Source organism: Populus euphratica, unplaced genomic scaffold (genome assembly GCF_000495115.2).
Source record: "Populus euphratica unplaced genomic scaffold, PopEup_1.0 scaffold108.1, whole genome shotgun sequence".
NCBI classification, from domain to species: Eukaryota; Viridiplantae; Streptophyta; class Magnoliopsida; order Malpighiales; family Salicaceae; genus Populus; species Populus euphratica.
Genome location: NW_011499996.1, coordinates 502,425 through 519,233, shown reverse-complemented (window position 1 = coordinate 519,233; position 16,809 = coordinate 502,425). Strand labels below are relative to the sequence as shown.

The window sequence follows — 16,809 nt, the reverse complement described above, 5'->3', positions numbered from 1 at the left end:
TTTATTCAATTAAGTCCCTAATTATCTATCAAACTTCAATATTTATGCAATTAATCCCTTAATTTGACCAAATTAGCTTTTCAACATTACAATTCAACCCCCAGACTTTAATTATTTCCAATTAAAGCCTGAATTGAATCTAAAAACCATTTTTCCTTATAATTAAACCTTTAATAAATTCAATTAAACTCAAAAAAATTTCAATTGAGTTATTAAACATTTAATTTTGAATTTTTCTTTTTAATATAGCCTTCATCAGTCAAAATTGAACTTTTAATTTTTCAACTCTCCGTACTTTGATCCTACTCATCCATTCTTTGAAAATTTTCTTGATGTTTTTCATATTCTTCCTATTGATACATATTTTTATTTTATTTTTCTAGTTTATTTATTCATTGATTTTGTATCATGTATATTTATATAGGGTCTCCAAATAAATAACAAAAAAAATAATTAGGATTTATCGTAAAACTAGATGCTAATTCTTTTTTCTATATTTCCACCCTTTAACTGGCGGAGATATTCCCTGCAACAGTGGCGTTCAGTTTGATTATTTGATATACCAAGGTGTCCTTATGTACGTTTATGTTTATAGCTAGGAGCACATAGGCTGTTTCCTTCCCACAGAAATCAATTCCCGCAGATGCCGACGTGCCAGGCTGCATAAAAAAATGGAAAATTTTCTTCGTGGGGAAATTTAATCAAAGTTTAGAAGTTGTTCTAGAAGCCCAAATGCAAAACAAACACCGAGAGACGAAGTTAGTGCATTGAAGTTCTTGTTAGGATTGAAATTGATGGGGTTTCGATGACAAATGGGAAGAATGAAAGAAAGATCCAACAGAAATTCTTACCAAAGATACAGTCGCCTGGTTTGGTGACCATTTTAACCACCCTTTGTAACGTTCGTCCACATATATTTAAATAACTACAATAGCATGCATCAAGATTTGAAGCAGTCATGCAAGATCTTAATGTAGTCTCATCAACGAAATTATATATATATATATATATATATAAATTGCTATAACTAAACCATCAACCTAACATTGTAGTATGTACGTACTTCTTAGTTTTAAAAGATGTGGGATACCAATACTCTTTTTGGACATCACAGCCAATCTTTCACATAGTCAAATTAATTGTAATGATTTACATAAACTATTGAATCAACAAGAATCCTTGCTAAAAGGAATAGGTTCCATGCTTGATAGCATACAAGTATTATGAAATGTGTTATATTATAAGAAATTACTACACCATTAAATAGTTTTACCGACGAATTAATTTCATCAGTGTAAGACATATAATTTGTCGGAAATTTTTTTATCAACAACATCACCTATGGAATCTGTCTGTTGGAATATTGATCGTTGGTAATTTCCATTTCTGTCGCTACTTTTATTGAAAAAAAACACTGACAATCTTATAGATGAACAAAGCGTGCAAAAAAAATTCGCACTAGAACTTTATCGATGGACTTATTTTATCTGTATTTCCACTAGTAAATCATCAATAACCAGTCCATCAGTGATTATGACATAGGCAGTAAATATTTCAAAACTCTCTGTAAAATATCAACAGATACAGTTTGTCGATATTATCGACGGTAAATCACCGACGAAATAAAGTAATCGATGATTGTGGCATGGGCAGTAAATTTTTTTCAACTCTCTATCTAATACCGATGGACCTTTTCTGTCTATAAGGCCGTTGATATTTATTTAAAAATATTTTTTAAAAATAATTTAGAATAAATGATTTAAAAAAAAGTAAAAAAAACTAATTAACCAAATAAAATTATATTAAACATTAAAAATAATGTTAAATAATATTCATCTAAATATTCATTACAAATTTAATGTGTTTCAAAAATAAAATTAAATTAGAATAACGATGGAGTTGGAGGAGGAGGCTGGTTGTTTCCGGGACCAAAAAGGGGCTGCACATTTATCATCATCCTTCCTTGATCTATTGTCCACGACCATTTGTTTATAACCCATCAAGAGTCGTTCATATTGTTGTTTCAAGGCCATGAACTCTTCAGACTGGGTGTTTGATACTAATGGAGAGCTCCGAATGGTTGAGACATTACGGGCTGCCTGTAAGTTTTTGGTCGTAGTGTTAAAGAGCCTATAAACTTGATTTTTATCGGGTCCACTAGACAATCCTACCTCCATCCACAATTCGGATGGGTTGAAAGATAGTTCCTATATCTCTCCCCCAACAGGCTATTATAAGTCTCCTAAATTTTTTTTCAAAAAATCATCATATTTAGTTCAAGAAAATAATAACTTACAAAATAAAATCATTGAATGAACATACCATGAAGTGTTGAGCACGGTTGTCCACGAACTGTTGCACCCCTTTTTAGTGGTCTTCACCCTGCATGTGCGTCTTGACAAATAGCTTTATTAGGCTTGGCTCACATCCAAAAAACATAGCTTGTAAGAAAAAAAAATGTTGCAAGTTAAATATATTTATAAGCAACAACAAATTAATTTAAAATATATTTCATTTTAATTAATCTTATCATCCGCTTCACATGTGCACTGAATGGAATGGGCCTGCTGGTGTGCATGATCACCAAACCATGAATTTATCTATTTTGGTTGTTCACACCAGATTGTGAGTGTCATGTGAACTGCTCAGATGTCATGTTCTCAATATATTGTGTCCATATATTCCTTGAGATGAATGGTGGTTTGAATTCTCCCTAGACCGCCACCTCATTTTAACCTTCTAGATTGTTATCTCTCGCATATCTTTTTGCTTTTTTTTTTGTATGCCATACCAAAAATCACGCAACTTACTTCCATAGTAACAAATTAGAATTTAGAACATAAAATTATAAAACATAAAATTGTATTATTTTTTATGTTACCTTATTGCCACGTGATTCTCCCACATCCACATCACAACATTGTTGTTCACACTATCCCATTTCATTGAAATAATAAAATCTCCATTGGTGATTTAAACACTGATGTTATTGTCTTAGTAGTTTATGAACTTGAAATTAAATAAAAGTAATAAAATATTAATTAGTTCATAAATTATGTTATAAGTGTGTGTGTGTGTGTGTGTAAACTAAAACCTAAACAAAATAACATTAAAAGGTTATCCTTCCAATGTGCTTGGTATTTGCGGGTGAATTAACCCCGCTATAAAGACACACAACCTTTGCACTGTGAAACCTCATTAGAAGAGGCAACATCACAAGTTGGTACAAGTGCCTCTTCTTGATCTGCACCTAAGGATAAGTTATCCTCGTTGCTAGAAGAACTTGCTGCAATTGCCTATTGACGATGAGTTGTTGATTTTATTATATGCATATACACAAATTTATATGACTAATTATATAATTAAATTTGATTATTTAAATTTTTTTTGATAACTCCTCCTCTATACTGGAGACTAAGCACAATTTTCAAACCTGTAAATATTTATAATAACCACAAACTAATTGACTCCATTAGAAAATCTTATATACAATCTAACATCTATAGAAATTTAACATCAATATATTTTCAACTGACATCTATACAAATTAATAAATAACTATTAAAATTAATTGAAATAATAAAAAAATTAAGATAAAAAAATTAAATTTAATTCTATATTTCAATTAATATTTTTAAGGTAAATTCAACAATAACAATTCAAATTTAACTAATTTTTCAATTTTATGGCAATACAAACAATAAAATAAATTGAACAAATAAAAAGAAAAAAATCAGGACTTTAGGCAAGAAAAATGCTACTTAACAGTGTGTTAATTTTAAGATTTTATCTACGAACAATAAACAAAATAAAAAACACAACAAAAATAATCATAACTAAAATAAAAAATGTAAAAAAATACAAAGATAAAGAAAGGAGAATACATACCTTTTAATATGTTGAAAACTAAAATCAAAACAATAAAAATTCGCACCAATTCTTGTAAAAGCAAAACACAAACAAAGAGGAGAAAAGAAGATGAAATTAGGAATGGAGAAAAAAAATGAACCACATAGGGGGCTGCGTTTTATACTATAATTTTACCAACGACTTTATTGACGAACATTAGAATAATATTTTCATGGCAATCACATTAAATTTTCTTTGGTAAATTCTGTCGGTATATTTTGAATTTCACACTAAAATTTTAAAAATCCCTTTAGAATTTTAGAAGTTTGTCAGCACGTCCATCGGTATAGAGGTGTTAGAGCATGCACATTAGAATTTGCATCATCCGTTGGTGATTCTGTCGGTATCCACATTGACTAACCTAGCACTTTGATAGTCGCACACATCTCTATGATGATATACCAATGGTCTGTCTGTTAAAAATAGCATCGGTGACTGTGGCATAGACAGTAAATATTTTACAACTCTTGGTAAAATACCGACGGCTAGAAGCCATCAATATAGTTGTCGATAATTATCGCAAATGCAAAAAATATTTTGCAACTCTCGATAAAATGCCGACAGACGATTTCTGTTAGTATGGACATCTGTATTTATGGCAAATGCAATAAATATTTTGCAACTCTCGGTAAAATATCGATGGACGATTTTTGTCAATATAGACTTCAGTATTTGTGTCATACTTTTACATATTTTTTTTGTATTTCCTATTTATCTTCCTGCGCAAATGCTTAAATTGTAAACTTATTGCACAACACAATAACAACAACAAAGAATTATAAAATAAATATTTCATGTTCCAAAATATCATCCATAATATTACATTATATATATAAAAAAGCTTTACACTTTCGTGTTCTAATCATATTTAGTCAGAATTTTTGTCTTCGTCGTTAATTGAATTGTTATCAGTTGCATCACACTCCTCAATGTGGTTATCATCATCTTCATCCACATTTACTAGTCCACTAGAGCTTAAAACAACATTCAATTCTTCTATGTCAGCATCAACAAGACTGTTATTGAAAATATAAAAATTTAAATTTTCTTCTCAGTTGATTGAAGGAGCAACTCGATGTGGTTCAATCAACTAACTAACTTGAAAGACTTCATCTATCACACTTGTGTCTTCATTCTCATCCTGAACAACCTTCACACGACCCCTAGGTTTTGTTCTTAAAACAAATAACCAATCAACTCTTGATCGGTCCTTTCTAAAGGAAGTGGTGTATGTGTAATAAACTTATTGGCATTGCTTTCTGAAAACAAGACCATAATGAGGATTTACTCTGATTTCTCTGTTAGTTATGTCATGTCAATAGCATTTGAATAAAAACGCTTTATTCTACTCACTATTATATTATAATTCGACGACCTATTCTAATTTTCCATAGTAGTCAACTTCAATCTCACTACAAGTCGATCCATTATTATATGTTTTTCTTTTATGCCCATATTTTTTAGTATGAAACACATATTCATTGACAAAATATCCGTTATAGATCTTAACTTTTCTTTCAGGGCCCAAACTTAGTAAAGATAATAAAATAGCAGCACTACCTCTCATTTTATAAACCTTATATATCAAATACAACAATAGTCAATAAACAAACATTCTATAATATTGACGTGCATTTACCTTGCAAGAGATAATTAGTTTATGATCTGACTTACATGTATTCTAAACCACATGACAAATTGTTTATCTTGTAATTGAAAGATTTGAAATTCTGTCAGCTGTGGGTTATTGGACAGTAAATATCATTGATGTTGCCTACAAGGTTGTTTCAAACTATATGAGTTTATGATATCACAATATAGAAATAGTACACTCTTAACAAAGTTTAAGTAGTACATCTATTTACTTAATAAAAGATCTCAGCTCATCACAGTTAAATAGAACATAATTGTGTGCTTGTCTGAACTCTATTTCAAAGAAATATCTTCTGCTTATGCCATTTATAGGTGTGGGTCGTTGAGGATTGAAGAATATTGACAAGTTTACACTTGAAGGCACTTCATTACCATCATCATGTCATGGAACACGATAGATTCTTGTTCTCAAATAAGGTTCAAAATAGTACGAGATAAATATTGAGATCTCCTCAACAATATAGACCAAACATATTAAAGCCTCAACATGTGCCTTGTTCTTAACATTTTTCTTAAGATTGAATAAGTACCTATATATATAGAATTAAATAAAAATTATCAATTAGAAAAAAACAATGAAAAAACTTTTAATTATGAATTATATTGCAACTGTAATATCTAACATCTCGAATAGATATATCCATTTATAATAGACCAATCCTCTAAATTTTACCTTATAAGGTAATTGTACAGGTTTATGCTTCATTGAGTCAAAAAATAATAGATAGAATATCATCTCAAGTTTGCATATTGTCTCAATGATATTTGTTTCAAGCCTTTCAATATAATCAACATTCAACTTACGAGGGCATATATCTCTAAAGAAATGACTGATCTTCGTGAGTGTATCCAATGTTTCTTTTGGCAATAAATCACGAAAAGTTAATGGAATGAGTGTTTGTATAAATACGTGGCAATCATGACTCTTCATTTCATATAATCTGCATTCCTCTATATTAACCAGCTTTAATATGTTTGAGGCATGTCCATCAGGAAAACGCAGACTCTTAAGCCATTTGTAGACTGACTAGTAGTTGTGCATTTTTCTCTAACACGAAGCTTGCTCTAGGTTTTGCGACCTATGACACATCAAAAAACAACTGTGAATTATTTTGTCAGTATATAAAAATTGAATTGCTAACGGAAGTTAAGTTGTTAGTAATTATTACCAATAGCAAAGGACTGTTGATATAAATCAATAAAATTAGAAACGAAATTATATTCGTCAGTAAAAATTACTGACAAAATAATTTTGTTAGTAATTCTATTGGTTTTCGTCGATTTTCTGGTAATGAATATTTTAATTTTCCTGTATAGATTTATATATCATGTGTAGTATTTTCCACATTATCATATATATATATATGTTATCCTAGTTATATATATAAAAAGGTGGTTACCACAATATGCAAGTCTCCTGATTTACACAAACACTACTTCATTATCTTTTCAATTTAGTATCAGAGCTTGTCTATTTTAACCAACTTATTTTGTCTCCCTCTACTACCTAATCCTCTTCATCTACTATTGAACCTAATGCTAACTCGTCTCTTATTCCTCTGTTATCGACCCTGTTAGATTTCCTTTATCTATGGATCCCTTCATTACTGTTGATATCAGTATCAATGTCAACTCCTTTTGTCTTACTTTATCTTTCCTAGTAGTAACGTTGCCTATGCTCTTCTATGTATTTGATACAATAACAGTAGTTGGTTCCTTGACAACCATTATTCTCATCTCTGACACGTAACAAGTAATTAATCTCATGCTCACCAACATGAACTATTTATATTGGCAAATATAGATGAAACTACATCTAATTGGTCAATGTGTTTTCTTATTTGTTAATGGCTTGTTTTCATGTCCTTCTCCCCTCATCTTGATGAGTGATGCTTCTACCATCTTCGATTATGATAGTAATCAAGCTTTTATGACATGGAAACAATAAGATTAGCTCATTTTTAATGCTTTCCTCTTCTCTCCTCTCTTTTCATGGATGCTCTCTATCTTGTGGTTGATTGTCTGACTTCTGCTAATGTTTAGAGCATACTAGAACATGCCCTTGCTTCACCATCCAACTCTCATATTATATAATTACATGGTTCTCATCAAGGTGATGATAATGTCATCATTTATTTGTAGAAAGCTAAAGGATTATTTGATGAGTTAGTAGTAGCAGGAAAACCTATCTCCCTTATTGATTTCAATTTATATGTTTTTAGGTTATTCATAATGAATTTTATGATTTGGTTACAAGTTTGTTGACTAAAGTTGAGCCTCTTCCCTATTCTAAGCTATATAATTATCTGTTTACTTATGATTTTTTACAAATAAGCTCTCTTCAATCCATTTTTATTATTGCACCATTATTATCTACCCTTACACATCCTCCCTCGACTTTTGTTGATTAGCATAGATTTTCTATTCTTAATGATAGTGATTCCTCTCATAATCGAGGTAAAGGAAGACATGATGGCTAGAGGAATACTTACAACTCCTTTAACCAATTTGGTGGTTAGAATTACTGTGGCAATAATGATGGTTCTTGGCAGCAAAATCATGGTTATGGGGGTAATTAGCAGCAACAATCTAACTGAAACTCTTCACCCAATCGATGGACTTGTATATGACAGGTTTAGTGTTAATTATGTAATTTTTTTGTCACTTAATGCAATAATGTTCATAGTTAGTGACTCGTAGAAATCAAGCCTCGACCAACTTCTCTTTTAGTGATGATTCAGCATCGAAATTTATCTCTTGTTTTCTTAACACAGGTGCAAATTAGCCAGACATTGCAAGTTTGACAAATGCATAACCTTATCTTGGTAATGATCAATTGCATGCCGGTGATGGTAAGGAACTTGTCATATTTGATACAACTTATACTACCTTACATTCTCTAAAATAAACCTTTACTTTATCTAATATCTTATATGTTCTATAAATTAAAAAAAAAGCTCCTATCAATTCAATAATTTTATCATGAAAACTATGTCTTTTTTTAATTTCACTTCTCTATTTTTAATGGCAAGGATCTTATAATTAAGAACGTTTTTTTTTCTGATCAGAGTAAAGATGGTCTCTATGTTCTCTAAGAGTCTTTTTACACATTTATACCTCAAGCCTTTTTGGTTTACTAACTTGTCTACTTCTATTGATGTCTAGGATCATCAACTTGGTCACTTAAGTTCACGTGTTTTGAGTCATTTAATGCCAAACAAAAAGGTTGTTTATACTTCTCGTCATTTAAATTTTCAATGTCATGCATGTCCGTTAGGAAAATCATCATATATGCCATTAGGGTCTACAGGTCACAAAACATCTACTCCTCTCGAGCTAATTTTTAGTGATGTTTGGGGTCCTACCCCTATTTTATATTCTGATGGTTTTTGATATTATGTCATTTTAATGGATGTGCATATAAGATTTATTTGGTTTTATCCTATTATTGTTAAACCTGATGTATTCAATATGTTTTACCAATTTCAAGTTTTTGTTGAACGATAATTTTCTCACAAAATTAAATCTATTCAAACTAATTAAGGTGATAAATATCATAAATTAAATTCTCTTTTTAAAACTATTGGTATTTATTATTGCTTAATATGTCCACATACACATGAACAAAATAACATTCTTAAGTGTCATCATCGTCATACTATCGAAATTGGTCTGACTCTTCTTGGTCATTGTAAGACCTCTAAAATTTTAGAGTTATGCTTTTGAAACTTCTGTGTATCTCATTAATCGTATACCAACACTTGTCTTACGTAATAAATCTCCTTTAAATGTTTATTTCATCAACCATTTGATTATACCTTTTTGTCTATTTTTAAGTGTCTTTGTTTTCCTTTCCTTTGTCCTTATAATCCTTATAAGTTAGACTATCATTCTATTCTATGTTTGTTTTTAGGTTATAGTTTATCTCATATAGGATATCGTTGTCTTAACTTGTCCTCTAATTGTATTTACATCTCTTGTCATATTCATGTTTATGAACAATATTTTCCTTTTCTTGAGTTTAATTGAATCTCTATCTCTGTTCACTTTATGTCTACACCTACACTCACTTCCAACCTTTCTTTTCTTACTATTTTTCCAATACCAAAAACTTCTCAGACCCATAGACCTCCTCTATTTTCCCTTTAGTTCCCTTATCACCATTTATATCTATATTTCTTGATCATTTTATAGGTTCAAGTTCTTTCATCCTAGCCTTGTCTTCGTCTTGCTGCTACATCTCCAACCTTCTCGTCGGGTCCTTTTTCTCCACTTAGTACCTTTGATCAGTCTTTGTCAAGTTTGGACCTCTGTGTTGATCTTTCCATAGCAAACCCAACTTATCACGTTTGTTATCCCTTCAACACCACGGCAACATAAGTCTATAAATATGAGTTTCGTTTTCACAACTTCATTTTCTTTAAAATAACGGGTGACATCTTCTACTGACCTTGAACCTTTATATTTTAAAGAAGCTGATAGATTTTTATGCTGACATAATGCAATGAAGTTTGAAATTGCCTTTTTACATAACAATGGTATTTGGTCTTTAGTACCATTTAAGCCTTTTATGAATATGGTTGGATGTCGATGAATGTATAAAATCAAGCATCGAGCTAATAGTGGTACTGACTGCTACAAGGCTAACTTAGTTGCATAAGGATTCACTCAACAAGAAGGAATTGATTACTCATTAAAAACCTTTAGTCTGTGGTTTACTATTCAATTAATTAGTTCACTATTATCGTATCTAAAGGCTAGTAGATTCAGCAACTTGATGTTTATAATGCATTCCTTATTAGGTCACTTAGAGAGGTTGTTTATATAGAACAACCCACTGGTTTTGTAGATCCTACTCTACCTACTCATGTCTGTTGCCTTCACAAGTCTTTTTATAGCTTAAAACAAGCCCCACGAGCTTGGTAGACATGGCTGATCAATTTTCTTCTTTCTATTAGTTTTTAGGCTTTCAAGGTTGATATCTCCTTATATATTTTGTCTGTGGATTATGATATTTATTTTCTTATCTATATTGATGACATTTTACTCATTAATATTAACTTTGCTATGATTCAATGTTTTATTACTATGTTGAGCTCGAAGTTTAAACTTCATGATTTAGTAATTCTCATTATTTTTTAGGAATGGAAGTCACTTTTACCAATATGGATCTCATGCTTAGTCAATACAAATATGTTCTTGATATCCTTTGTCATGCTAATATATTGTCATACAAACTTGTTGATACTTTAACCTCTACTTCTAAGATTAAATTACAGTTTAATGAGTTATTTTTAGACCCTGCTCGCTTTTGATAAATTATTGTTGCTTTTTAGTATCTCATCTTTACTATACCGAAAATATGTTATGCTATAAATAAGGATTGTTAATTTATGCATGCTCCTACTAAGAGTCATTGGGCTGCTGTTAAACGTATATTATGATATTTGAAAGGTACGACTTCTTTTAGTCTGCACCTTACTCATGGTTCTTTATTATCTTTTCATGGTTTTACTGATGGTGATTAGGCTAATAGTATTGATGATTGTAAGTCTATTAGAGCTCACATGGTATTTTCTAGCACCACTCTTATTTTATAGAAATCTAGCAAACAACACACTGTTACTCACTCCTCTATTGAAACTAAGTATAAATCTTTTATCATATTTATGTTTCTCCCCTAGTTCTGTCATCACTATTTGGTGTGATAATTTGGGTGTTACTTATTTGTTTGCTAACCTGATTTTTCATACTTGTATAAAACATGTTGAGATTAATAATCACTTTGTTTATAATCTAGGGGCTAAAAAAGAAATTCAAATTCATTTCATGTCCTTAAGGACCAATCAACTGATGTTCTTACTAAGCCATTACCTCACCTTGCCTTTACTTATTTATGGTATAAGTTTCATGTGGACAACCACCTTCAGTTTAAGGGGATGCATTGTGAAATGTGTTATATTATAGGAAATATTGTAATTTTACTATATGGATTTATCTTATGTAGTATCCCCCAACACACACGTGTATATAAAGTGTCGCTGCTACAACATGCAAGCCTCTTGATTTACACAAAATGCTACTTCATTATCTTTTCAATTACAAAAATTGAAAATTCACAAATTATGCAAGGATAGGACTTGGAACCAACTCTTCATATGTTGTCAAAATTTTACCTCTTAGGTTGTACTTGTAGCTTAACATTTTACTACATTATCCTGAATAATCATTAATTTCTCTAGCCCCACTGTTATTTAAAATGGAAATTAAAATGAGTCAAGAGTGTTAAAGGATTAGTATTATTCTAAAAACTAATTTAAGAAAAAACATAATATGATGGATAATAAACATTTTTCATTCTACTTTATATAGCTTACTAATATATATAATATTAATCCTCAAACTGGACTAGATCACCTCATTATTTAAAAAAGTTGTGGTTCCTGTATTTATATTTATTACGTGAAAAGGGATGACAAATCTTGCTTCCAATTAAAAACAAATTGTCATCATTTTTTTCTTAACAACAATTATCATGGATATTTATGTTTGACGTGGCCATGATTAATATTAAATTTCTTAAGCGATAATTTACTAAAAAAAAAACCCTAAATATTGCCATTTCACATGAACATGCAGAGATATGATGCAAGGACAGGCAAGTGTAGAAAATTTATTAATTGGTGTAGTAGTGAAGACCTTATGTTCCCATTGATTGGACAAGAGCTGGGCGGGTAGAAATGGGTGAAGGTGGTTGGACAAGAAACGTATAAACAAATCTGGTGTAACCAAGGCTCAACCCTCGTGCACAAATTTTCGCCACGGAACTAAGTCAATACATGCCAGTTCTTCGTGTTTTCATCATGGTCAATACCAGAAATGCTAGGTTTTCTTGTAATATTGTTACAACCCTAGTGACAGTTTGGCAAACCATTTTTCTAGCCGACGCACAATGATAGCATTTTGGAGAATTAGTCAGCATAAGAAAATGAAGATTTCCGTGCACCATCTTTGTCAAAGTGTTAGCTGTAATTATCAGGATAAGAAAATGGACTGCCAAGTCCTGCTTCTTCTTGAAGGAAGATTTATATATGAAAGGACCAGCTCCCTTTGCTTGCCCTTCTTGTTGATGTTATAAGGCTTTGTTTGCAAGCATCATCCGATCCGTATTCTGTCTGGGGTTTCCATTTTTTACTTGTTTGCTCTTAGCTAGCTAGTGCTTGAAATTAATGGAGGAAAATCTTCCTCCTGGATTCAGGTTCCATCCAACAGATGAAGAGCTCATTACATGTTATCTAACACGCAAAGTATCAGACACCAGTTTCACCTCCAAAGCCATGGTAGATGTTGATCTCAATAAGTGTGAACCTTGGGATCTCCCAGGTAATCATCATCATTATTATGCATGTTTCAAAGTTTTTCCTCGTCTATATCTTCTTAAAATATATATACATCGACTTTTCTTCCTACTTTTGCCTGCAGTTCTCCATTTATGCTTCTATTGTTTGGATTCTGCAGCATCAAATAAGTTGTCCATGAATTTAATCACTTTGAGAAATTTCTTGGGTAATTGCCATTGTATGCTTAATTCTAAGCAAGGTGGTGATTAATTCTATCGGGAAAACATTTTGTCAAAAACGAGGAATGGGAAAGCAAAAGGTCGGCCGTGGAAAATTCCAAAAAGCGATAAAATAATCCTTTTTTTTTTTTTTTACGGTATCTGGACACGCTATCTACCTCTACCTCTTCCGTTTCTCAACTAATTACCTGCCAATTCTGTAGTCGAGAAAGTTGACGTAAAAGCACCATTGTCTCTAAATTAGTAAACTTGTCCTAAAGGGTGTTTGTATGTATATATAGAAGATGGGTACCAAACCTCGTACGATCACTACCATGTTGAGAAGCCTGGACTATCCCCTTAAAAACTGGAAGTTGCGACAACATTGTATATGATTTTTATCTCTTTTAGTTCCCATTGATTATGGTATTTCTCATTTAGATTGTATTAATTCAGTTCACAAAAACATGTTTTTTATGGTATTTTGTGTAAGTTTTTGTATTTCTCATTTAGATTGGATTAATTCAGTTCACAAAAACATGTTTTTTTTTAGATCTTTTATGAGAGCCAAACACTAGATAATAATATAGAATACAAATCGAATCATATATGTTTTACTATTTTGAAGAACTTGATGAATACAAAAATATATTACCATAAAAGCAAATCAAAATAAGATAAATTTACAGTTCTCAAGAGTTCAAAGTATTCACAACACCACTTTTGTCATTAAATTTGAAATTCCACTAATTAATTTTTGTCTTTTTAACAGTAATTCTCCCATAAACTTTGATATATTTGCCTCTCGGCTATTCTAAACTCAATTCTCACTTCATTGTTTTATTCATTATTCTTCTTAAACAACAAGTATACCCATTTGAATGCAAACATAAACCTTCATTAAATAGAGGAGACATGCCACTACTTAAATAAACCATAAACTATTCCTAATATCTTTTTTTCTTTTTTCCTTCTGTTAACAAGATCCTTAATTTCGAATCAAATGCTCAACAAAAAAAAAGAGAGAGGATATTTCAATGATTTCCATGATTTCTTCGCTAACATTGGTGGTACATGTATGCAGTCGAAATTTGGTTTTTTTAATTATCAATTAAGCATTGATTTTCCTATTTCATCGTATTTGTAGCCATTGTTGATTCTTCTACCATGGAAGAAATCAAATGAGACTGAAAGAAAAGCCAAAAGGAGTGATTCTAATTAACATGCATATTGTACAGGCAAAGCGTCCATGGGAGAGAAAGAATGGTACTTCTTTAGCTTGAGAGACAGAAAATACCCAACTGGACTCCGAACAAACAGAGCCACAGAAGCAGGCTACTGGAAAACCACAGGGAAAGACAAGGAAATCTTTCGTGCTGGAGTGCTGGTAGGAATGAAGAAAACCCTAGTGTTCTACAAGGGTAGAGCCCCGAGGGGTGAGAAAAGTAACTGGGTTATGCATGAGTACAGGCTAGAAGACAAGCATCCTTTCAAGTCCACAAAGGTAAGGAATATGTACTAGACATTTCAATCTTTACACGTTTATTGTCATTCCATTTTCCATGTGGTCGGGGTTCATAAGACAAGCTAATTTCTTGACTGTTTCATTCTCACAGGAGGAATGGGTAGTTTGTAGGGTTTTTCAGAAGAGCACAGAAGTCAAAAAACCACAGCAGGAACCATCCTCTCAGCAATCTCTAGGGTCTCCATGTGATACAAACTCAATTGTCAATGATAAGTTCGGAGATATTGACTTACTAAACTTAAATAATATTGCCAATTCATCCAGTGGTTTCAATAACATTTTAGCACACAGTTACAACGACGAAAGCAATGTAAATATGGACTCGCACATGAATTGGGCTGCAGCAAGAGAAGCAGCAACTCTCCCTTCACTCGCATGGCCTTCAGGATTGCTAAGCACAAACCTTACAATGAATTCCTTGCTGCTCAAAGCATTGCAACTGAGGAGTTATCAACAAAGAGAAGCTACAACTACAAATTACTCGTTTCTGACAAATGGGATCCCTCATGAGTTTGGCGCTGATTTAGGTTCAAATTTCCAAGCTTCTTCTTCTAAGGTTTTAGACCCAGCGCCACAGCCACAGCAACAGCAACAGCAGGAGCAACCATTCAGTTTGGACTCCATTAATTGGTAAAACTCTGATTGTAGTTGAAACTAACACACACTTTTCTGTTAATCTTCAAGAGGGGTATTCAAATTGTGACTCAGAACACAAAGCTCATACCAAGAATAATGCTGTTATCATTGTTAAATGTTGTAGTTAGATATTGTACAGGTTGGGAACCTTTCGTATATGTTTGTGAAGTAGGGGAAAGGTCTCCAGACGTTCAAGTATCAAGTTGGTGTAGTACTTGTAATTCAAAGTCGAAGTGAAGGAAAATCCCTGGATCTTCGTTCCTGTTATGTTCATGTTCCGCTTCACAACTCTTCCACCTGTTAGTTCGATAAAAATCAAGGATTGCACAAATCTTGTCTTCTAAAGGCCAACCTTGTTACTCGATACATTATTTTGTCGATCAAATTCGGATCCCTCTTTTCCATGCATGGCTTATGTAACTATGCCATTATTGACAATGATAACAAGTTTAAGAGGATAATGCATGCGCCGGTGCAAGTTTTACAGTCTAGGACATTTGGAATTCCTAACTATGAAGCCCTTTGTACTTGATGTATTCCGTTAGAGACATTAAGTTCAGGATAAAAAATAAAAATAAAAATGAAAAAACAATATATTGAAATTGGCTTTTAGAGCAGTGAGAATTTCACTTTTAGTATGCGCTCATGTACTTAGACTGTTTTAAGAATCTGAAGACAGGAAGTTTTATAGGATTGATGTGGTGTTTTAAGGGTGCAATATGCACCTTCCTTTGACTTCCGTGTTCAAATCATAAGACTAACACAAGAAGGAATTTATCTCTCTAAATGCATCAAAATAACCTCGAAGAGAACTTTTAATATCATAAAAAAAAAAGGACTGAAATGACATATAAATTAATCTAACTATACCCTGTTATCAGGACTGAAATGACATAAATTAATCTAACTATACCCTGTTATCATTGAAAAAAAAAAATCGAAGGAGAATTAGTTGGCTTAGCGTTATAAAAAAATTATTTATATATAGAAACTAAAACAACACTATGATAAATAATAAATAAGTGATTTATTTTTAAATAAATTGAATAACTTTCAAAAATAAATTTAATTATTATTTTCAACTTTTTAGTTTCAAATACCAATCTGGCACATATGCATATATACACACGTGCACATATGAAGCTCACAGAATAGGTTCTATCAACTTAGGATGCTCAGTATAAGTTATTATAGTACTATATAGAAGTTCGTTTTTATAAAAAATTTAGAGGGGAGAGTTTATTTTTTACGTGGGATATGTTTACATATATTCATTACAAACTATTCTATAATCTTAAATTATATTTTAATATATATTTTTTTACTTGATAATATTATACTTACAATTGAAGATATTTCTCAATTTAAGCATTTAAATTCTACTAATATTCTCCAATTAAACCATAATTTTTTCATATAGTACACGCTCTAAAGACTATATCAAAATTGTTAGTATGGAACTTTGAGGGGTGCAGCTCAATTGATTAAAGCTTAAATTTACTCTCTAGAAATCATTAGTTCGAGTTCC

At 31.5% G+C, this 16,809-nt stretch overlaps 1 protein-coding gene across 1 annotated transcript; it reads left to right on the top strand.

The window, feature by feature from the left end:
• The first annotated feature begins 12,689 nt into the window (after nucleotides 1–12,689).
• Nucleotides 12,690–15,608, top strand: LOC105140649 (NAC domain-containing protein 77). The gene is made up of 3 exons (XM_011047561.1): nucleotides 12,690–12,945; nucleotides 14,359–14,624; nucleotides 14,737–15,608. The coding sequence occupies exons 1-3, from the start codon at nucleotides 12,792–12,794 to the stop codon at nucleotides 15,277–15,279; spliced, it is 963 nt and encodes a 320-aa protein (XP_011045863.1). The 5' UTR covers nucleotides 12,690–12,791; the 3' UTR covers nucleotides 15,280–15,608.
• The last annotated feature ends 1,201 nt before the right edge of the window (nucleotides 15,609–16,809 follow it).